The sequence below is a fragment of the Toxotes jaculatrix genome, chromosome 13, assembly GCF_017976425.1.
Source record: "Toxotes jaculatrix isolate fToxJac2 chromosome 13, fToxJac2.pri, whole genome shotgun sequence".
NCBI classification, from domain to species: Eukaryota; Metazoa; Chordata; class Actinopteri; family Toxotidae; genus Toxotes; species Toxotes jaculatrix.
In genome coordinates this window covers 5,458,311-5,481,755 of record NC_054406.1, presented here as the reverse complement: position 1 = coordinate 5,481,755, position 23,445 = coordinate 5,458,311, and the positions used below count along the sequence as shown (strand labels likewise).

The 23,445-nt window shown below is 40.3% G+C and overlaps 1 protein-coding gene across 1 annotated transcript; it reads left to right on the top strand.

Moving 5' to 3' along the window:
* Nucleotides 1–11,008: 11,008 nt before the first annotated feature.
* On the top strand, nucleotides 11,009–21,951 carry LOC121192378 (prolyl endopeptidase-like). Its single transcript, XM_041054043.1, has 15 exons — nucleotides 11,009–11,187; nucleotides 14,010–14,084; nucleotides 14,174–14,307; nucleotides 14,439–14,569; nucleotides 14,684–14,893; nucleotides 14,983–15,104; nucleotides 15,385–15,490; nucleotides 16,565–16,756; nucleotides 18,248–18,445; nucleotides 18,639–18,742; nucleotides 19,040–19,176; nucleotides 19,557–19,651; nucleotides 19,790–19,921; nucleotides 20,625–20,781; nucleotides 21,384–21,951. Exons 1-15 carry the CDS (start codon nucleotides 11,146–11,148, stop codon nucleotides 21,676–21,678), a joined length of 2,130 nt encoding a protein of 709 aa, XP_040909977.1. The 5' UTR covers nucleotides 11,009–11,145; the 3' UTR covers nucleotides 21,679–21,951.
* Nucleotides 21,952–23,445: the final 1,494 nt, after the last annotated feature.

Sequence of the window (23,445 nt, the reverse complement as noted above, 5' to 3'; positions counted from 1 at the left end):
ACATGTACATAAAAAGTTTCAGGCAGGTAGACAGTAGCAGCTTGCTTGCTGAAATGCTCCTCTTCCATGAAATTACCCCGCCAAAAACATATTTCTTGTAAGGGCTTTCACATCCACTCACGCCCACACTACAGGATTTACATGTTGGCTTGTAAAGCACACCTGTAAACTGCATCTTAACCACTGAGAGCTCTGACAGAGAAAAGATTTTAAAAATATTTTTGTGTTTTTTTTTTTCATGTCAACAACTGACAAGACAGCCAGACATACCCAAACAAAATGACTAACCGTATAGTTTCAGAAGCGCTTCAGTCCTCATTTCCTACATTGAAAACAATGCTGTTACCTACTTCAGTGGCGCATAGTTGGAATAGAACTCCAAACCAAAAAACGTATCACGGAAACAAGGAGTATTTTTGAATTTCATGTTAAACACAACCCCAAAACAATATGCGCATTCCTCAGAACAAACTGATTATTTTTAGGGGATTGCAACATAAATCCCCACTATCTTCTCTCAAAAGAGGAACTTGTGAAGTAATGTGTGTGAGTAGAAGGTAGATGGTAGGGTGAAAGATTCAGGTGTAATGTAGCGGGGTGCCTTCAGCAACGGAAGAAATGAGCCACGGTGTGTACAGCTTTAGAAATGTAAAGCTTATGCAATGTGTGAATGTTGCGATAACTGTTGCCTGACCTTTCTAATTGCTATACGTTTGACGTATGGCTGTGAGAGAGTTCTTCAGAATGGATTTGCTTAATAGATTTTCCTTCAATGAGTCATCAGGAGAGTCAGTTGGGGGACTTCGTCTTGCTCTTATGGTTGTTCAGTTTTATTGTCAGTCACCTGACAGTTAAAGCCTGACTCATGCCATACGAAACAATTCTGCTGTTTTCCAAACTGAATGTAGAACAACTGTTAAACAAGACTAAGAGTGTACAGCCATGTTAGCGGCTCTGTGAGGCTGCACTCAGACACAACAGTACTTTGAGGTAAATGCTAACATCGGTACACTAACTTGCTAATGTTTAGCAGGTATAATATTTACTGTGTTCACATCTTACATCTCATACTTAATTTAGCCTACAGCTAAACATTCCCATCAGCCAAAGTACAGCTGATGGGAATGTCATTAGTGTTGCACGCATTTGCTCACAAATTGTTGGATAAATTGTAGATGAAAAGTTAAGAGATCGCCAGAGGTATTACAATCAGTGCTGAGGGAAACATGTCTGTACCAAATTTAATTGTGATCCAATCAATGGTTATTGTGACATTTCACTCAGAACCGCAAATTACCTCATGGTGGCGAAAAGTCAGGGGACCACCAAAGTAGGATTCATCAAGATATTTCAGCCCAGAGTTACAGCATTAACATGGATAAAGTGGGAAATGCTACTAAAATAATGGATCATGGATGCATAAACAAGATAATTAGAAGCATACCACATAGGCTATAAACAAGTCAGTTTGAAGACAGAAATCCCATTGTTTTACACATGCCTGCACAGGGGGATGAAGTATCATTGTCAATCACCGGTAATCATCTTTGCTTTTGATTTTATTACTGGTGACTCATAGACCATACGGAGCATGTCATTTATCAGTTCTTGAAAAACATGCCAGGGGACTTTCAGTTGCCAATATCATGCCTTCCCCTTTATATCTTATGAGAGCACGTCCATTATAGCAAAGTGTTGTCAGGAAGTTCCTAGTAAGTGAGATCTTTGATATGAGTTGTATGTGGTCTAGTACTTGGAGCAATGGGTCACATTCCAATCCACAGTGCGAAAACAAGCTGGTAGAGGGGTGATAGTAGCTTTATGATGTGCTGCATTACATCCTGTAATGATAACAGGTTGTCAGTTATGTTTGTGTGTTTTTCTTTCACTGAGAATGAAAGTGGAAACGATCCAGTCATGGAAGAAATGTGACAGCTCACTTTGTTTACATCTGCATGGCCACACAACAGAAACTGAGTACGGTAACCTTCTGAAGTGGAAAAATGCCACACCCCAAAAATGTGAAACTTATGGTGAGGTGAGAGCAATGTTTACATCACTCTGTCTTTTTTAGTTTCTGGGTGTCCCCCTTCCTTCTTACTCTATTGGTGCTCCCCTCCCCTGATGTTTTTCCTGTTCGATTGCGGTAAACAGCAAACAGCTGAGCAGCAGATCTTTAGAGAGAAAAAGAGGATTATTTATCTGATAATGCATCGTTACTGTGGTACTGTGGTACTGTGGCTGTTGTCCCTGGCAACAACCACACCCACTTTAGCAGGAAGTAGATGATGACCTATAGGAAGCAGCCAGACATACAGCACATTTTGTTTGTTGTTTACTTAGCCAGGGCCAGCTTAATTTTCCGTCAGATCCCTTTAACCAGAAGGATTATCCTCACTAGCTGAACCTTAAATATGCAAGATTACATTATTGAATTTCATTACTAACATGCAGGGGCAATTGTTTTCCTGGAAGCATCTTTGTTTTGTGAGGTTTATATTCTTAATGGGTAGAGGTCTTTGGGGGTTGGAAGTCCCTCTGTAATCAGTGGGTGAGCGGGAAATCCTAATGTCAGAGTTTGTCCCTGATGTGCTTTTGTTTTTACAAATCATCTGTTATCACTTTTCTTTGAGGTCAGTCATGCCACAGAGGGAAGAATGTTTTGATCTATTCTTTGTATCTCAACAGATAGATAACATGCACCTCTTTGTTGGGCTTTTTAAAACAAAAAATTCCAGTTTATACATACCATGCAGTGTGACTTGGCAAACATCCGTCTTTGTTGAAATAATTCTGAACTTGTCTGACTTGCTACGCTGCTTCAGGGGATACGATAAATTCACTGGAAGAGGCCTTTGTGTGGCTTAGAGACAATTAAATGACAGATCAACGGCTTCAAAGCTTATGGAAGCGATCATGGGGGGAGAAATCCTATAAGATATCTATATGTCAAAGGAGTCAACATATACAGTATAATCCAGGTGTGATTTAACACACAAAGGCATAATTTAATCTTGACGTGTAATCTTCTTCAGTCTATGAAAGCACACATCTCCAGTGACCTAGCATGTGTTGTCAAATGTTTTTAACCATATGAGGTTAAAAAAAAACAACAAAAGAAAAAACAACTTAAATCCTCTTTTACTCTATGTGTTTTAAGATTGGTGTAATGTGTGGGCCACTGGATTCCTGCACCACCTCTCGCATGATCCCTCTCATCGTCTTTTTCTTTTGTTTTGTTATTATGTGGAACTTGGCCTGATTCATTGGAAACATGGAAAAACACCAGCTGTAAAGTAATATTTTAAGGTGGAGCAATGTCAGTCTGCTGGTGATACTCTTTGCAGGTCAGGTTCTAGCGAACCTAGGCACATGAAGAAAAAACAAGGGAGGGGTTCAATCCTCATCTCAGCAAATGTTATACATTAACAAAACCTGGATAAAGTGGATTCATGTGAAAACTCCAACAATGCATTAACATAATCTGCAATTTTATTTTTTTTAGGAAAGCCAAGGCAAAGAAAGGCAAGGACACTGGTGTGCACTTCTCAAAATGCTAAACATAGTTGTGGCCCTGAAATGACTCAAAGACTTTTATCTTTTTTCAGCTTTATGAAACTAATTACCACAGTACTGACACTGTAGCATAGTAAAGGTAGAAATATAAAATATACTTTCCTTATCCTTAAGCCAAAGTATTATTAGCTGATAACCACTGCATCATCCTGTTGCAAACACACTACACTGCAAAAACAGTTGCGCACACTGGATTTATTCAGGACTTGCATTGGTTGTGCCTGTTTGTCTGCCTTTAGGCTGCAATGAAAACTGACACCGCAAAACTGTAATACATTTACTGTAACTGTGTTTGACACACTCAACTGAGCTTCTGTACAATTCTGCATATACAGTCATTCGCTGCAGTAGAAATCAATTCAGATTCAAAAGTAGTGTGGTGACTTCAAATTATCTATGAAATCTTCAGAAATCTGACACTTTTTCAGCCTTTTACATGCGTGTTTATCCTTACAAGGTTAACATGAAGTGAGAGCTCACACTTTCTCACAAGTATCTGTAGCAGAAGCCAAAGTTTCTCAGACACTGACAGTGACAAACCAAAATAACCCGTCATTTTCACACCTCTTCAGAGTTGCATGCCATCACAGAAGAGGAAGAAGGAAGACGGATGAGCCAAGGGCCTCAAACATCCTTATCTGCATCATCATGATCAGTCTGTTTACCATGCATACAGTAACTTTGAACCATATGTGGGCTGGTGTATGGGGCTTGCATTTCAAATGTGACCTGAGAACAGAGTATGTGTGGTATTTTGAAGAGGTGTCCTGAAATGTTCTTTTAATTACCCACATTATACACATAATAATTGGCCTTGAGCTTTCTAAAATAGAAGTAAACAATATATTTTGTCTTCCCAGTTAGCTTTGCAAGCGCTGTGCAACTCGCACTGCACTGTAAACTCGGTTTTGTTGTATCTTTTCGTGACCCTAACGAAGCAATAAGCAATACACATAGCTTGTGCTAATATATTTTGATAAAATCAATTTGATCATATACTTGAATGACCTCAGTGTCCACTGAGTGTCAGTACCACAAACATTTGCGGTTTATTTTTTCTGAGAACTGACACTGATCTTGCTGTTACCGGCAACTCTGTCCTGAGGTGCACATTCTCTTCTTCTTTTTTAAAAAGAAAAAAAAACAAACAAAAAAAACACGGGAAGCCTTTTAGCTCTTGCCTTTTTAAAAAAAAAAAATACAGATAGTTGTGGCTAAAAATGGATTGATCAGAGGATATATGTGAGATATATCTCTAAGTTGATGCTGAGATTCTCTCATTTTAGACATGTGAATGTTCACACCTAGAGTGCGTCAGTTGGTAGTAAGCAGAAGGCGAACACATGGATGGTGCAGCACAGCACCATTTGGGTATATTTATATGCTACTTGTGACAGTTACTCCTCACTGAAAGCAAATTCATTTACTAGATCCCATTGTGATTTACGTTATTGGGGTGTACTGATTTTCATAATTCATCCATTTATTATTTCACATTCTTGTACAATCTCTTGTCATATTCCTCAAAAATACTGTATCACACACAAAAAATATTATAACACAATACTACAAATAAACCAGTGCAGTGCATGTCATGCCATTGCTTGACATTCAGTGTTGGACATCCAGGTGCACATTACCAGCACAAGTCACATTACCGTAACGAAAGCCAATTTTCTGATTCATTACATTTGACAAACCAAGAAACGAAAGTACCACAACCTGTTTAACCTTTGACTTTTCTGTTAGATGGAAAAATCTGGCATTCTCGAAACAGAACACGATATGGATGTGATCTACCAAATGTTACCAGCATGACACAACTTAATTTCAGTAAGTGCAGTTTGAAACCTCGAGCTTTAAGCTGAACCGTAAGACAATTTTACCGTATTTAGAAGTTAAATTATAAATGCCACAACACAGAAATGCTCCATTACAAGTAGAATTCATTTGTGTTCAAAGTCCTACTTAAGCACATAAGTATTATCAGCTAAATGTATCAGAAGTAAAAGTGTCAAAAGTAAAAGTACTCATTCTTGAAAATGGCTGGTGACTGATGTCGAAATATATATGTGACATTATGAGATTGTTACTACTGATGCACCAATGTGTAAGTAGCATTTTACTGTGTTGCTGATTGCGGCAAAGTTGCACAAATTTGTGCTAGTTTCTAATTATACTAGTCTCCAATTAGATGTTGGACATGTTTACCTCTTTGACCTTTGAACGTGTACCTAAGTGAAACCATCTGAGATGTTTAGACAGGAAATGTTTCTCTGAAGGAAATGCTAACAACTCATTCAGATTTGAAATGTGACAGTTTTTTTTCTTTTGTAAGCAGCTGCGAGCTTAAAAGGTTGTGAACTACTGGTTTGATCTTTAACAATACACTGTAGCTTCTAAATTTAAATGTTTTAAATGTAAAATCTTACACCTGAAAAGTAACTTACAGTTAAATAAAATAAATGTAGATTGATAGATGTGAGATGTTTCCCTCTGATTTGCAGTGGAGTAGAAGCATAAAGTAGCATAAATTAGAAATCAGAGGAAAGTAAAGTACAATTAAAAGTATTCTTAAGCAATCTACTTGAGTAGATGCACTTTGTTGATTTCCACAACAAAGATTAGCCTGATTTGTCTCTAACTGCCTTTGTTAGAGGTGAGAAAAAGGTAGGAAAATTAAGATGTTGCTGCAGATGTAATCTATATCTGTGACAAGGTGCAACAGACTACAAAAACAACAAACACCAACAGGTGCTGGTTTAGTAGCTGGTGGCTAATTTGCAATTCATAATGCTTCCATAATCTTTCCCTACCACTCAGATTTATCTCAATCCTCTGCTTCCTGAACTAATGAGAGTCTAGTAGCCTAAAACCCCAATTACTGCTGACTCTAGTCATCCCCTGCAACACATGCCATTTATAATTAGCTGGCCCAGATCACATGAGGTCTAACAAAAGTAGACTGAGGAGGCCACAGAAGGTACTGGGAGACTTAGAGACAGTGTTAGGGAGAACAGGAATAAGAGAGGGGTAATGTAAGGGTGTTGCAAAGTCTGCACGCTTTTGGCTTGTGGTCAACAGGTGGGCCCGTGTACTACCGCCCCCTTCCCAATCTCACAGACCACCAGCTAAAGAGAAAGACTTTAGTCTGTCTGGCAGACAGAGAAGGAGATTTCAGCCTCCAAATCCAGCGGATCAATAAAAATGTCTGCTAATTAGTCAGGCCAGGAGAGGAGGGGCAACGGGAGGAGAGTGAGACAGAGAACAGAAAAGAAAAACATCACAGCAGCCACCGCTGATTCAGAAGTCTAGACAGATAAGGAAAATCCCCAGACAGGCGTGCCTAATGTGAAAATCAGGTGAAGTACACAAGGTGACACCCCACCTTACTCTACCAGCTAATCCAATGTAGGTTTGCCAGGAATCAGGCCCTCCCGTCCTCCCTCATCTCATCACTCTCTTCCCTAGGCTGAGGCAACCTCCCATTACTACACAGATCAGTTTCTCTGACCCCAATCCTTCCTCTTCCTCCTCCCACCTTTTCTTTGCCCTCCTCCCTCTCCCTGCCCCTCCTCCTTCCCTCCTCTGGACATCACCACTTTGACCTAAATCTCGTCATTTAATCTTCTTCTTCTTCTTCTCGTCTTTTGGATAACAATCAACCCCCTAATTGTCTTAATCTCACTGGTCTTTTATTGTGCTGGGGACGTCATGCATACTGCAGAACAAAAACATTAAGCACAGATCAATACTTGGCATCAGGCCACAACTACCACTATGGTCTTCATCGATTATCACTAATTTAAGGTCGGGCTGCAATGCTTATGAGTTTAATTAAAATAAAAAGAGGGTGGAGTCAGTGTTAGAAGACATGAAAATAATCTTTTCCTTCGTGAAAACAAACATTTGAGTAAATATTTTCTTTCTGTGGGAGCGGCTGAGATTATGGTGATAAATGAAAAATGAAAAAGTGTAACAGTGAAATTCATAAATCAAAACATATGTTATTCAGATTTTTTTCATTAAGAGAAAAATTTAACAAAGAGATGAACATCAGTACCACTTGGACTTAGGGTTAGGTTCCCAAGTGGAATTATGAAAAAGAAAAAAAAAAAGGCAACACTTTGTGCATCTATGGATTAAATCCAACCTGAAAGCAGCAGCACAAGCCAACAATTGTAAACACCTTCTTCAAATCTCCCCCAAGCCTCTCTTTATGCTCTCTAAATACAACAAATCTGTACATTGTCAATTTGTCAAATGAGAGGCTTATGGAATAGCACAGTTACATTACAATATGGCTTTGGGCCTTGGGCCAACGATATTAGCTTCACAGCAGCAGTAAGTCCAGGATCAAGCTAAGGTTAGGAGGTGATTTGTGTATAATTTTGAAATGACAACCAGGACGATAATCAAAATATTCAGAACAATAACAGATTATCCGTTTCAGTGGCTGCACTCTGCACCATCTGTTGAGGCGTGGGGCTGGGGTGAATAATGTTGTTCACTTGTATGTGTATATGTCTTTCTGTATGTTTTCACATGTGCAGGTTTTTATTTTATTTTTTACTTTTTCAGTATTCAGATGTGTGTGTTTTTGGCTTTGCAGTTTCAAGATGTTGTACCTGGAGAAATTACGTCTGAATATGAGATGCATCCCCTTTTCTTCTACTCATTAGATAATTTTCTTCCCACTCCCAGGCACATTTTTAATACTTTTCTTTTTTTTTTTGGTATTGAAAAGTTAGGTTTTCTGCCACTGCACATCTTTATTCACACACTTTTTTCATCACTCTCTTTTCCTTCTCACAACATCAACAACTCAGCCCCTCCCTCCTCCTCCTCCTCTCCTCTCAGTGGGTGAGTCTGGAGCTTCAGAATGACACTGTCTGACTCTGCTCTGTTGTAATCTGACATGGCTAATCTAATCTCTCTGTCTTCACAGATTGGCAAACTACCTGGGTCGCTCCAGCCAATTAGAGCCCATCTGCACGGCACGCCGTGCAGGCCAGGCCAAAGCCAGCCTCTGTAGGGGTCTAGCCAGCCTAGTCGGGCCGCTGCACGGCTCAGCGGAGGCTCAGGTTGTCTGGGGCCCCAGATATCTGCTGTAACAGCCCATCTGCCTGTGGCTTGGCCTGGTCCACTTTTGTCCCCAAGATTAGGGATCCTCTGAAGACTTTACTGCCAATTAACGCACTTGTTGCCATACAGTTGTTAGATAATCGCCCAAGCCATGATTCATCATTGGGTTAAGTGGGCTACTTCAACACCAGATGTTGTCTTCTTATAATTATTGCCTTTGAAATTCAGAGAGGGTTGCTTTTCAACAGTGTAAGATAATATGAAATTTGTTAATATGCGGAATTTTTAGCAACTTTGATGTTAACGGATTATCTGTTTCAGTGGCTGCACAGATGTAGCACAGAAAAAAAAGACAATACAGCAAGAAGACTGACATAAATCCAGACGGTAATAAATGAGTAAAAACGTGTAATCATACGTCAGTGATTTGATCATTATTTATCATTATATGACTTAGTGGTGACTATGGTCAGTGCTGCACCTCAAATAAATACATATTTTACTGTCAGATGGTGACCTATCCGCTTTGTTTCATGAATCATCTGTGTTTTTATGATAAAGACTGAAGCTTCTCAGACGACTTTTTTGTTAATAAAGTAGAAGCAAAGCAATCTAATAGTTGCTTTGATCTTCTTATATTTATTATAACTAGGACTTATAACCTGCTTTGCATCTTTTTATTGTATCTCGTGTCTGTGAAGTCATTATATACATATGCAACCACTGAGACAGAGAGGTAAATACACCGAGACAAGATCAGAGGCCTTCTAACAGCTTATTTTCTCATCAAGCCAGTCTCACTTAATCACCTTAGCTAAATTAGTTTGAAATTAGCCCTCTTTCTAACTCCCTGTCCTCCATCTTTCCCCTCCTTTCCTCCCCCTTTTCTCCCCAGTCGTTTTCACAGCTTTGTGGATTAGACAGATTACACGTCTGAAACTCTGTTTTTGTTCTTTCTCTCTCTCTCTCTGTCTCAGTCCCAGTCCTTCCATCTTGGGGGGGTGTGCTAATCCAGGATGTAGAATGTCTCAACATGCTGTTTTAAACCTGTTACAGCTAAATTCATAACACAACAAACATCCACTATTTACGTCTTGACCGACTGGAACAACATCCTGTCTCTGAGGGAAAAAGTGAAACACAACTATGTAAATACAGAACCTTTCAATCAGATTGGGAACTATTTGTGGTTGTGAAATCAAGGTGTCAGAAACTGGCAGACTCATATCTGAAGAACTTGTTTTTACAAGGCCTTGGATTTAGTGTCAAATGACTGCTTTATTAGTAGTGAGTTCATTTACTGTCAGAAATGCCCACAAAGAAACTGGAAGTGGTAGTGAAAAAGACAGACAGAAAGATGAATAATAGGTTTGTCAACTTATTATTTTAACCAGTTTTAAATGGAAAAATACACTATCACTGTGTTCGCTAAGGAACAATATTAAAATTCTTTTTTGAAAGCCTTAGAATTGAAATGATTAGCTGACTGATCAATCAACTGAAAATAATCAACTATTTAGATAATCAATAAATCACTGAGGTTGAACGTCAGGAAAAACTGCACACATTTACAAGCTTTGGCTTCTCAAATGTGAGGATTTAGCACTTTTCTGTTTTACATTATTGTTGATCCAAGTATCTTTGGATTTTGGACTGATGGTTGGACAAACAGTTTGCTTTGCAGCCGATAGACTAAACAACTAACCTATTAATTGTATATAACGATTAAAGGATTATCCAAAGAGGACAGTAATACTTAGTTACTTACAGCTGTTAGGCAGGATGATATCAAATCATTTCGATCCTAACATACTGAGCATTACTGCTTTTTTATTAAAGTGATTCAGTGCACATGTCCCATCTCCACAAGTCTGCGGTTTTCAGTGTCAATGCACAACTTCCCCTTGTTTTATCAACTCTAAAGAGTCTCCAGTGTGCCCGTGTATGCATGTAAACACTAATTCTTTTTTTCCCATCATTATTCTGTCAAGGGCTAGCCTCAGGGTGGATTTTAGTCTTTTCTGCACTGTCCTCTGTGTTTGATATACAAGTAGCTATTTAGGTAGAAGTCACCAGGAATATCAGACACGTATTCTTTGGTCTTTTTTTTTTTTTTTTTTTTTTTTTTTGCGGGGGATGTTTTAAATTGTGCAAAAGTTGTCGTTTTGATCTCACAAATGCACGCGAACGCACGTAGTGTGTGTGTGTGTGTGCGCAGCATCACTTACCCTTGATGCCACATCATTTCCTGTGTGAAGAACAAGCTCCGGCGGTTCCTACGAACTTGTAACTGTGTGTGTGTGTGTGTGTGTGTGTGTGTGTGTGTGTGTGGGAAGGGGGGGTGCTTTCACTTTCACTTCAAGGCTCCATTGATCCGCTCGAAGCGCCGCATTCAGAACGAAAACTAAAAAGAGAGGGAAAAATACATAGTAGTGAGAGAAAGGCGACTCAGGGAAATAGAGGAACACTTTAGGAAACCCCACCATGGCGTTTAAGTACCCGGCTGCCCGAAGAGATGAGAGTAAGGTCAGTGTCAAAGTACCGCTGAGTGCCTTTTGTGTGTCTATCTGTTTGTCGGCGAACTTTTCTTGAGCAAGCACACAAAGCAGGAACAGCCAGACCAGGAAGAGAAGTCAGATGGGTGGAGGGCGAGAAAAGCAAATGGCGACTGGGTGAAGAAACAGAAACGGTGGTATCTGGCCACATGAAGAAATAGCGATTCGAGCACGTGTTGCATTTTCACGCATTTGTAACGCAGCGCAGGTGGAGTAACACCAGCACCCCACGAAACCACGTCCCTGTGAATCAGCATGTTCACAGTGCCTGTTTATTTAGCGGAGACCGTCAGAGCTCTTAGTTCAGCTTCACTGAAGTTCGTCTATGCATTGTAGAGCGTTAACTCCCCATTAACCCACAAATTCCCATTAAAAGCACAGAGGACATTACTTAAGTGTCCTCAGTAGTCTCTATGACCCTGGGTGTATGTCTTTTTTTCCTTTTCTTATGTTTGAAACGTGCCCTTTTGCCATAGTACATAACTGTCTTGCGTTTGCATTTGACAGAACAGTAACACTATTTTAATGTGTGCTCTCAGAACACAGCATTGCCGTACAGGCATTGCCTGACTTGCTGGTGCTTCAGTTGCAGACACTAAATCATTATGTAACACAACAAAGGGAGATGTCTCAAAAATGAGAGTGCGCCTAAAAGACGAGAGTTACAGCTGCAAAGAGGAGCAGAGGTGAAGTAGACCCTCACAATGACTCACAGACGTTGCAAACAGGGTAGCGCATGTGTCACATCTCAAGAGCATTGAATCAATTGAGGCTCATGTATGTAAATGAGCCTCAATTGAATCAATTGAGGCTCATGTATGTAAATGAGCCTCAATTGAATCAATTGAGGCTCATTTACATACATGAGCCTCAATTGATTCAATTGAGGCTCATGTATGTAAATGAGCCTCAATTGAATCAATTGAGGCTCATTTACATACATGAGCCTCAATTGATTCAATTGAGGCTCATTTACATACATGAGCCTCAATTGAATCAATTGAGGCTCATGTATGTAAATGGTTTACTCTGTAAACCATTCTTTTCCAGTTGATGGAAATTTTGTCTAATTTAGTTTCTTTTGTTTAGTTTAATTTAGGTAACTTTTTGTATGTTTTTTCTTTTTTAATTTTAAAAACTCTGCAGAACAAGAAAAAAAGTTGCATCTTACATTTAGAGATTCTTTAACATTAAAAAATATGATGCTGAGTTCATAGAATTTGGCCCAGCAGTATGGTATTAATGATCACATGACTACAACCAGGCCCACACTGCTGTCTTGTGAGTCAAACCCCGTAACCTGGTTTCTGAGTGGGCAGCCCATATGAAACTGAACTGAGACACAAACCGCTCTTAAATGCTTCAGAGAGTCCAGATACAAATTCATGTTGCGTCTGCTGACTCAGCTATGGCATGCCATAATAGGTTGTAGGGCCTTGAGGCATGACATGCTGCCAGAAACGTGGGCTTCCACTTACCGTTGTGATGTGATGCGAATCAATCAGTTCTCTATCTGTATCACACCCATTTTTCCCTAGTCACCATCCCCACGCTGATACAGAAAGAGGATGAAGAGAACAGCTAAAGGGAAGATGGCAGCACCGGAACACCCTTACCAGGGAATTTTTTTAAAAACTTGTCTTTTTCATAGATCTTTCTTGAGAGAGTGTGGGTTGGTGGCATCCATCCATAGAGATGGACACTCTCCCAACACTTGTTTTGCAATATGGCAGTTCAGAACACGTAGGTTGAGGGTTGGGCAATTGACCCCTTTTCTCTTGTAAACCAGGAGATGCGGCTGTTAGAGCTCCATGTGGGCTCCATTCATGACGATTAATTATCCACAGTGCGTGTTCTCCTTCAGGGCTGCCATCTTTTCGGGGTTGGAGAACTACTGATACAAATTCTCTTCTCTCTATCTCAATACCAATTTCAATACACCACTCAGTTATCTGCCAGTATTGCGTACCAGTCCAGTATCAAATTGGTCCATCCCTTGTTAGAGACAGAAATGTATAAAATGTCTCAGAGGAGACATGGTTGGTGATTGAAGAATTTGAGTCTCTAAAAATTACATCAACACATCAGGTAGTTTCAACTTTGATAACAAGCTGTGCAAACAAACTTTTCACTCAGACTGTATTTTCTTTGATTGATGCCAAGCTAAGGTTACATTCTCAGGAACAGTATTCAGTGCTTCTGAGGAAACTGGTCATAGCTCTAGTAAAAAAAAAATCCAAATGGCTTAAGTGTATGCTGTGCACCAGTACAGAAATTTGACTCACTGGCAGCCTACTACTAAAATAACAATACTATTAACGATTCATGAGATTGTTAATATCTAAGCGTAATGTTAAAACATCTCAGCCAAAAAAGATGTTATCATGTCTTTGTAGGTTAATAGAAAACTGGAAAATGGTTTCTCATTGCAATTACTGGAAACAAGAACTAGAACAATGAACATTACACCAGGCGGATTTAGTGGACACATATATGCATAAGTGGAGAGAACTTGAGAGAACAAATCCAATCTGCTCATTTTATGCATAAAGGTGGATGTTTCAAAAGCACCTATTACAACAACACACATGCCAGTGCTGACAAAGAATAAATAAACAAGCCTAATATTAATGTCAGTTGACTGAAGATGCTCATTAGTTCCATGGAAAATGTCTTTGTTAAAACCATGGTATTGCACAAGAGAATCCTTATATGTCAAGAAAAGCCAGAGACTGAATTCACTGGTTGGCTGCACGTGTTTGTTCCTGTTTAACTTGTATATCTTTTCAACAGGTGGATGACTACCAAGGAACTAAGATCGCCGATCCCTACGCATGGCTGGAGGACCCTGATAGTGCAGAAACGATGGTATGCAATGATCTCTTCCAGAAAACGGAAGCTGTCTCTTTACCAAGACACTAAATTTCATCCTTCTTCACTCTCCCTTTGCATCTCAGGAGTTTGTCGAGGAGCAGAACAAAGTGACCATGCCGTACCTGGAGCAGTGTGCTGTCCGGGCTCAGTTCCACCAGCGCCTTACTGAGCTCTATGACTATCCCAAATACAGCTGCCCTTACAAAAGAGGGAAGAGGTACTAGCTGAAATTTAAAGGGCAGGCACTGCACAGACTGAAAAACAACTACGCTTACAAGAGGGACTAATTTGAACTGCGGTCCTGAAATCAAAAGGACCCTAACCATTTATTTCCTGTTGTATTTTCAGGTATTTCTACTTTCACAACAAAGGCCTCCAAAACCAGGATGTGCTTTATGTGCAGGACTCCCTGGATGAACCTGCCACCGTGTTCTTTGACCCAAATAAACTCTCTGAAGATGGAACTGTGGCACTGAAGAGTGAGCCAAATAGCAAAGCACTTCTTGTTGTGTGTAAACACACATACAGATAAACAGGAAAAGATTTACAGTGCTGACAACTTCCTTTTTTCTTCTGTCACTCTCTCCATCCAGTGGGCCGTCTGTCGGAGGAGTGTGAATATTTTGCATATGGCTTGAGTAGCAGTGGCTCAGACTGGGTAACAGTGCGTTTCATGAAGGCTGACGACCTCACCCCACTGCCTGATGTACTGGAGAGGGTTAAATTCAGCTGTCTGGCCTGGACTCACGATGCAAAGGGCATTTTTTACAACTGCTACCCACGCCAGGAGGGCAAAACAGACGGTTAGGAAAAGATACCAGGCACCAATACAACAATTCACCAGACTATTTCAAATGCATTCAAAACTTAACCTCTCTGTATTTCATTATAGGCACAGAAACCACCAGCAACATCAATCAGAAGCTCTACTACCATGTCATTGGAACCAATCAGTCAGAAGACATTCTGGTTGCGGAGTTCCCCGACCATCCAAAGTGGCACAGCTCAGTAACCGTAAGTACGGAGTAACCTTGAAACAGCTGTCATAATCGAGATCATTTAAAAGTTTCATTGGCGCATAAACTGAAATTCTATCACAGAATTGCATATCAACAGAAACTCATCTTATCGCCTATGAGTCCGCCTCCTGGTGAACCTGTATTCTTTAACATTTTTTACATCTCTCATCTCTTTGGTATTTTAAAAGAACTGGTGACGTTGGTTGGTTGGGATTTATGTGCCTTGCTCTTTCTTTCCTTTCTTTCTACTTATTTTCATTCCTTCCCTTTTCTAGATATCAGATGATGGTAGATATGCTGTTTTATCCATCACTGAAGGCTGTGAACCTGTCAACCGGCTGTGGTTCTGTGACCTTCAGCAGCTGCCCAGAGGCATCACAGGTCTGTATTTTGGTGTCCACCTTATGTGTTCTGTGATAAAAGCACTCCATAAACATAACTTTTACCCAGGAGAAATGAAAAGCTTTAAACTAGATTTCCAAAGCGTAAATCCCCACCCACAACCCCCCCCAAAAGGTCAAAATTGGTGGTTGGCAACTGTGTGAAAATATAATTAAAAAAAAAAAAAAAAAAAAACCACTACAGAAAAATACATTTCATGAGAAGCAAATGTCTCAGTGGGAAAAATATATACCTCACTGACATAATAAAACTGTCTTTATTTTGAAGGGTTTTCTTCTACAAATGATTACTGTTTTTCTCATTGACTAATCAAATTCTCAAATTTCTTTGATTAATCGAATCCCATCTCAGCTTCTCAGATTGGTGATGTCTTCATGTTTTGTTCACAGAAAAGTCCCAAACCCAAAGCTATTCAGTATGCAGAAATTCAGTATATCACAAAGAAGTACAGCAAATGCTATTTTCGAGAAGCTTGAGTCAGAGAATGTTCCTTGAAAAATAACTGAAACAAAGACAAAACAGGTGGTGATTATTAGGGGCCCAAGGAGCTGCAGCATTACAACAAAATAACCTGTCAAGTTTGGGTCTTGTCACTTCAAAATTGTTTTCCTGTTAACAGCAAAAGTACATGAAGCTTTAACAATTGAAAAAGAGTAGAAGTGTGTTTGATCTCTCATTTCAAAACCAGATTCAGCCCTGCCAGCTTTTCTACTGTGCAGATTTTCAAATCGCAATAGATAATATCTCTGCATCTTCATAACACAAAACAACTGTGCTGAAACAGCAGAAAAGCAGTTGATAACAGTGCCAGTGACTCAACGGTTACTTCACCAGATGTTGAGATTTCAAAATTCACTTTGTGGCCTGTTTGCTGCTGTGAAAAACATCTCTCCCACAAATGGGAGTTTTGAAACTTCCAATGTAAGAGTATTGCGTAAATGTCTTTTATGTTTTTATATACAGTATAATGTAGCACAGTCAGAAGTCATACAAAATTACATGGTGCCGCTTTTATAATGAGTTTTTTTTTTTTTTTTGTAAAATTTCCTCCAGGGCTGCTGCCATGGGTCAAACTTGTGGACAACTTTGATGCTCAGTATTCTTACGTCACCAACGAGGAAACTATATTAACTTTCCGTTCCAACCTGGATGCTCCTCGTTACTGTCTCATCAACATTGACATCCAGAATCCTGACCGGCAGCACTGGACTACCCTCATACCACAGCATGATAAGGATGTCCTGGGTGAGACTAAAAGGAAATTTCAACTGAATATACAGTCAAAGACACAGTCAAAGTCAGCTATTGCATGTAATATCAGTACACTACAGAAGAAATGTGAGAGAGTTAATAGAGCAAGTATGCTATTGATTTGTAAAACAGACCTTTGTTGGCATGACAGCTGTGGGCTAGCATGAGTGTGTGAAAACTCCACAAAGCTTTAGAAATACGTAAGGGGCTTATTCGCAGAATCATAGTTCCACAATTCAGCCTCCGAACTCTTGCAAAATGCATTTTCACCGAATTACTGTCCTGAAGTTTTTATGACAGTCCGACCACAGCAACTGGGAAGTGTTCTGTCTCTGTGGTCGACGACTTTCGTCAGAGGGAACTCTGCTCAAAAAGTGAAATTTGGTCCATAAGCACTTCGTCTCAACTGTTTTTTATGAGTCATTCAAATGATGGTAACTGTCCTATCAATCAATCAATGAAACAAACAGCAGTGAATATCCACATTTCCGCTGAGAAGTGTGTACACACACACGTCAGTAGAAATGTAATAGCAAAAAAAACCCTGATATTTTTTACAACACACTATTATGTACTAATATGTCATGTTAATGTATTTGTCTCAACAACAACTCCTGTGGGCACTCATCCTGATAATATCTTTCTATTCCTTTGCATTTAAACAGTACTCTTGCTGTTTCTCAAACCTGTATGATACAGTTAAAATATCTGCAATGATGAATGGCCAGCAAGTGGCACCATCCTTACCCTTTTAATAAACTGATAACAGTGCAGTTTCCTCTATAATAATGCTGTTTTGGACCCAGCTCTTCGAATAGCCATGGAATAGGTCTAATATCAGTTCAGTAATATTCCCAACATCAGTTTGTTACAAAAAAAAATAAACACAAAGCAAAAATTCCTGAGTATAAGGTAATTCATATGAAGCATACAGTCACTGATTCATTATCATTATCCTGCGCTGTCTTGTCACTGACAACATTGAGAGGAAAATTCTAAAAATGGAATTCTGGTTTCAGTGTTTGATAAACACGGTAACCAGGAGAAGACAGCTTTTGTGGCACCACTGCCAAATGAGCAATAGTTTTGCATTTAGAGCTCAATACACGGACAGCATATTAGTGTGCCCTCTGCTGGCTGTTGATGAGATCATGTTAACAGGATTAACAGGATTCACAGTATTTATCTGCATTAACTCTGTGCTTTGTATGTACAGTAACATCTAAATTAACCAAACTAATTACTAAGGTCATGTGCAGTCCATAGCAGTGAACATTTGGCTTCATGCTTGGATCTTGTGATGACTGCTTATTATCAAGATAAATGAGGAAAATCAGCAGAGAGGAAGCTGATATTGGTTGTACATACTAGGCAGACAGACAACAAGAATACAGTCTCCCACGGATACAGTGCTTTCAACAAAACCAACTACATGCATGTTCACGTTTTTTTTTTTTACCACTTCCTCTTTGTATCCTCCTGCAGGCTTTGTCTCCTGTGTCAACCAACACCACCTGCTGGTCAACTACGTCCATGACGTGAAGGATATCCTGCAGGTGTACGAGTTGACCACAGGCCAGCTGGTCAGGGACCTGCCGCTGGATGTTGGCACAGTGGCTGGTGTGAGCTGCAAGAAGAAACACTCTGATTTCTTCTACAAGTTCACCTCCTTCACTACACCAGGCAAGTTTGTCATTTAATATATTATGTTTCACTGACTCGTATTTGTAAAATAAATGCTATAAAATCTTAACATCACTCAACATTTGAAATGTAATTAGTTTAGACAGTTGAATTATCCTTTGTTAACATATATGTGTTTAAATAGTTAAACGTACAGTAGCCTTTAACCTGGCCTTTGTTCTTTGGTACCCAGGTATCATTTACCACTGTGATCTGAGTGAGTCGAACCCAGAACCCAAAGTGTTCAGGAAGGTGGAGGTAAAAGGCATCAATCAAGAGGACTATCAGACCACCCAGGTAATGTCCGTAGATTTTCATTTCCGTAGACCACTTCTCTATACTCAGACTTCCCCATTACTCATGTTTCTGTTGTTATCACATCTACTGTTTGCATATTCATATAACGAGGAGGATTTCCCAGAATTATATGCACTGTGCTTGAGTGGTAAACGAGGTGTGTGCGAAAAGGTCACGAAAAACAGATAAAGAAAGATTAGACAAAAACATTGACACATTATGTGACAGCCGTGCTCCGATAAGAGGTGATTCATAAAATGTTTAAGATTTCACCAACTTACTGTAATATATTTTCAGGTATTTTATCCCAGTAAAGATGGAACCAAGATCCCCATGTTCTTAGTTCATGCCAAGGGCCTGAAACAAGATGGAACACACCCTGTTTTCCTTTATGGATATGGAGGCTTTGAGGCTTCCATACAACCATACTATAAGTAAGTAAAACTAAGCTTTCCAAAATCTCTCAACCACTGCAAAAGATAACTTTTCTGATGTTTACTGACAGAGACAGATGCAGACACAAATGACCAGTAGTCAGTTACAAACTGTCAGAGATGTGGTGGTAACTGCTCTTGTGAGTTTAATGATTATTAACTTATTTAAAAATATTCTGACCACAAAGGTTACCTGTATTCTAATTATATTGCTTCTACTAGCACCATTTCTGCTACATTTACAAGTTCAATTCATAGAAATTAATTTCTATGTCCAGATATAGTTTCTTCACAATATAAAAATAGTTTAGGCATAATGTTTTCTAGTGTGTAACTCATGTTCCTTTATTTCTTTCCTCTGTCTGTTTTGCCTCTTTTAGTGTTGCTTACCTGTTGTTTGTGAGACACCTGGGAGGAATTCTGGCAGTGGCCAACATCAGAGGGGGTGGAGAGTACGGCCTCACCTGGCACAAAGGTACAAGCATGAAGCAAGACATGAGTGACAGAGAAGGATGTCAGAGAGATAGATGGTGTTACTTTATTACATTAAAAGTGAGTTTTCTGTTATTTAACTTTGGGTTGGCATAACTTATACTGTATCATGTGTTTGTAGCTGGTTCTTTAGGGAACAAGCAGAATTGCTTTGATGACTTCCAGTGTGCGGCAGAGTATCTGATCCAGGAAAAGTACACCACAGCCAGCCGCATCGCTATCAACGGAGCCTCTAATGGAGGGCTGCTAGTGGGTAAGTACAGGATCAGATGCGCGCGTGTGTGTTTGTGCACTATGTATTTATTTATTTAGTGCGAAATCAAGTGATAAAGCCGGAGGGAGAGCGAGGGCAAAAGAAAGTGAAGGAGTTTTAAAGGTGTGTCCTGGAAACTCTTATGCAACAGTCCATTACGTTACACTCAGGAGCTGCAATTGTGGGGGAACCTTGCCCTTTATCTTTTATAGCTGAAATCTGGTAATGGAGCTTTACCTCCACTTCTTTCCAATTTAACAGCTCAGCTCCCACTTCTATGCAGTTTAACCCATGAGGCTACTAACGGTGCACACTGCACATCTCATATGTTTTTCCAGTTGTTATGGGTCTGTTTTGTATGTCCCAGCTGCACAGATCACAATGCTTTGTATTCTTTATAGCGCTTCTCTGTGATAATTACTAATGTCAGATTCTTCTAACAGCAGTTAGCTGCTTAGCTTCAATTAATTTAGCTATTAAACAGAACATTAAACAGTGCTTAGTCACATCATTTACCAAAGACCAGCTGCCATATGGCATCGCACAAACCCAAATAATGTCTTCTTCCGTGGTGTGCAAGTGGCCATTTAGGAGTGATTATGTCTTACACTGTGAAGTCAAGAAGACTGGTGTGTGTTTGAGAGTGTGTGGCTTTTACAAGCAAATTAAACATCATCATCACAAATTTGAAATACACACACAGCGGCATGCGTGAACCAGCGTCCAGACCTGTATGGCTGTGCTGTAGCGGAAGTGGGGGTGATGGATATGCTGAAGTTCCACAAATTCACCATTGGCCACGCCTGGACCACCGAATATGGCTGTTCAGACAACTCGGAGCAGTTCAAGTGGCTCATCAAGTATGAAACACACAGACACACACAATCACGACACCTCACTGAAATGTGAGGTGTTGTGGCCTGTCGGTCGTCGTTCAATGGAAAATGGCTGTCGTGACTGATCCCACAAGTCTAGGCTAGTTGATGTTGACACTTGAGAGATCAAATTATCCAGTATGCGAAGTTTAATGATTATAATCATTTACACTCTGATCAAGTCATTGCTGCCAATTTTCAGAAACAATATAAAGCGTATTTGATTTTTTCAGCCGGAATTGACGGTTTTGGTGTAGTCACACATCATTTTTTCGGGGTTGCCTAGCAACACATCTCTATACAGATGTGTTTCGTCCTTTATATTGACACTGTTCAGTATTTTCTTCTACCTGACTCTCGAGACTAGCGTGCACGTTGGTGTAAATAGTCATTATGCGTCAGGTGTTTCGTCAGTAATATCAGGGTCTGTTCCCAGCTTTACACTCACCCATATATGAAAAGAAAATTCACAGCACATTCACTGAATCACACATTAAATTCATGAATCACTCCCTTATTCTATCTTCTCCTAAGAGAGATTTCTCACATTTTTTCTTCCAACTGGTCTTTCTCGCCCTCTTCTTCAGGTATTCTCCTCTCCATAATCTGCCTCAGCCACCTTACTCTGACCATCCCTACCCTGCCGTCCTGCTTCTGACAGCAGATCACGATGACCGCGTGGTGCCTCTGCACACCCTCAAGTACTGTGCTGCCTTGCAGCACGGGGTGGGCAGCAGCACCGTGCAGCGTCAGCCTTTGATGGTCAGGGTGGACACCCGTACTGGGCACGGTGCAGGGAAACCCACCACCAAAGCCATCTTGGAGGACACTCACATCTTTTCCTTCATTGCTGAGACCCTGGGGCTCAGCTGGAAAGAGTGAAATGAGAAGAGCATAAGTGAAGGAGAGAGGAATGAAGTGGAACGGTTAGAGTTAACAGAGAAAGGTGAAGAAAAAGGAATGTCTCATGTTAAATAATAGCCAACAGCTACATTATGATAAAAATCTAAGATACTTATCATAAAGCTTCTTGTGAAACAGCTCTTAAATGTGGACTGCTTTCAATCAAATGCACTAAAAGACTTTTAATGCTTATTGTGATCCTGAAATTGAATTTGAACTTGAAAGGTTTCAATAAAATCTCTTTGTGCTTTGTTTTCTGTCGACCGTGCTATAATCTGTAGTGATGTAAACAGTAAACAGTGACATTTGAATATGCAAAGTAACCATAGCTGTCAGATGAACGTAGCAGAGAAAAAAAAAACAACAAAATGCAGTGGAGTAGATTTATAAATTAGCATTAAATATATATTATAAAAGAAAAAAAACCTTGCTAAGAGGAGTACATGAACCTCAAATATTGTACAGTCTTTGAGTAAATGCACTTTTCACATACACCACCAAGTGGCAGTAGGGGACTGCAAAAACTCCCCTTGGAGCTTGGCCCTCTGCTTACACCTCGAGGTCAAAGGCTGGGTGTCAGTTTAGTGTCATTCTGCTCAGCTGCTTCATTGAGAAGGATTGTGAATTTAATAAAAACACAAACAGCAGGTTGCCACTCTGCTAAATCCTTTATATGTTATATCTGCTGGTCTATCTGCCTGATGGTGGTGGTGGTGGGGGGGTGTCCAAATTACTGGTAGACAGACAAGAAGGATACATCTATATAAAACAGCAGAAGCAGAACACAAGAATGAGGACTTATATAAGAGGATTGGACTTGTGCAGTTGTTAAGTTTCAAAGTGGAAGGAGACAGAGGAGAGGGAAGGATGTGTGGATAGATCTTTAGAGTATGTGCAGAGAAGTTGAGAGATGGAGGGCGATGAAAGACGGCAGATATATGGCGAGACAGCGACAGGCAACAAGCAGACAAGCAGAGAGAGGCTGAAAGTGCACTTATGGAGAGTCTCGGGAGGCGGCCAGACAGACGGGTGTTTAAACTGTCAAAAAGAGATGGAAACTCTTTGCCAGCCAACCACGGAGAGTGAGAGAAGTTGTCCGTTCGGTCACTCAGAGTTTAATCTCGGCTCAGTGGGAAGTTCTGATTTCGTCAGACTGAACCCCGGGCCTTATCTAAGTACCTCTCAGTGGAGAGATGGGATGGGAAAAGGAGAGGGGAAAGCCGAGAAGGCAAGGAGGAGGATTTGCAGACAATGACTCTTGGCCACAGGGGAAAAGTGGTTGAATGAAGCCGGGAGAGACAAAGCCAGTAATAAGCTGGACATATGAGCGACAGAGAGAGGGCTTTAAGATCATGCAGCAAAAAGGCTGTGACGCTGTTCTCCCAGGAATGTCCCAGAGGATTGGACAGCCTTGTGCTGCTTCATTTCCTTCTTTCACCCCCTCTGTCACCTCTCTGTACACAGACATTCACACATGTAGAGACACACATGACCTTCACATCCCCTTTTCTCTGGAGAAACACAAGCTTTCACCTACAAAACCCTCACCATCTCCCAGCTCCTCTCCTTTCCCCACGCCTCACGCTCACAGGTCCCCATCCTGTTTGTTTACTTTACTCCCTCCATAATGCAGGGATTAATTTCTAAAAGCCGATTTGAGCTGCGGCACGCTTTGGCAAAGAGAGGAGAGCAGAACTTTTGTACCGGGGGAAGTTTCCCCTTCACACTAGCTTAGAGGTGGACTGC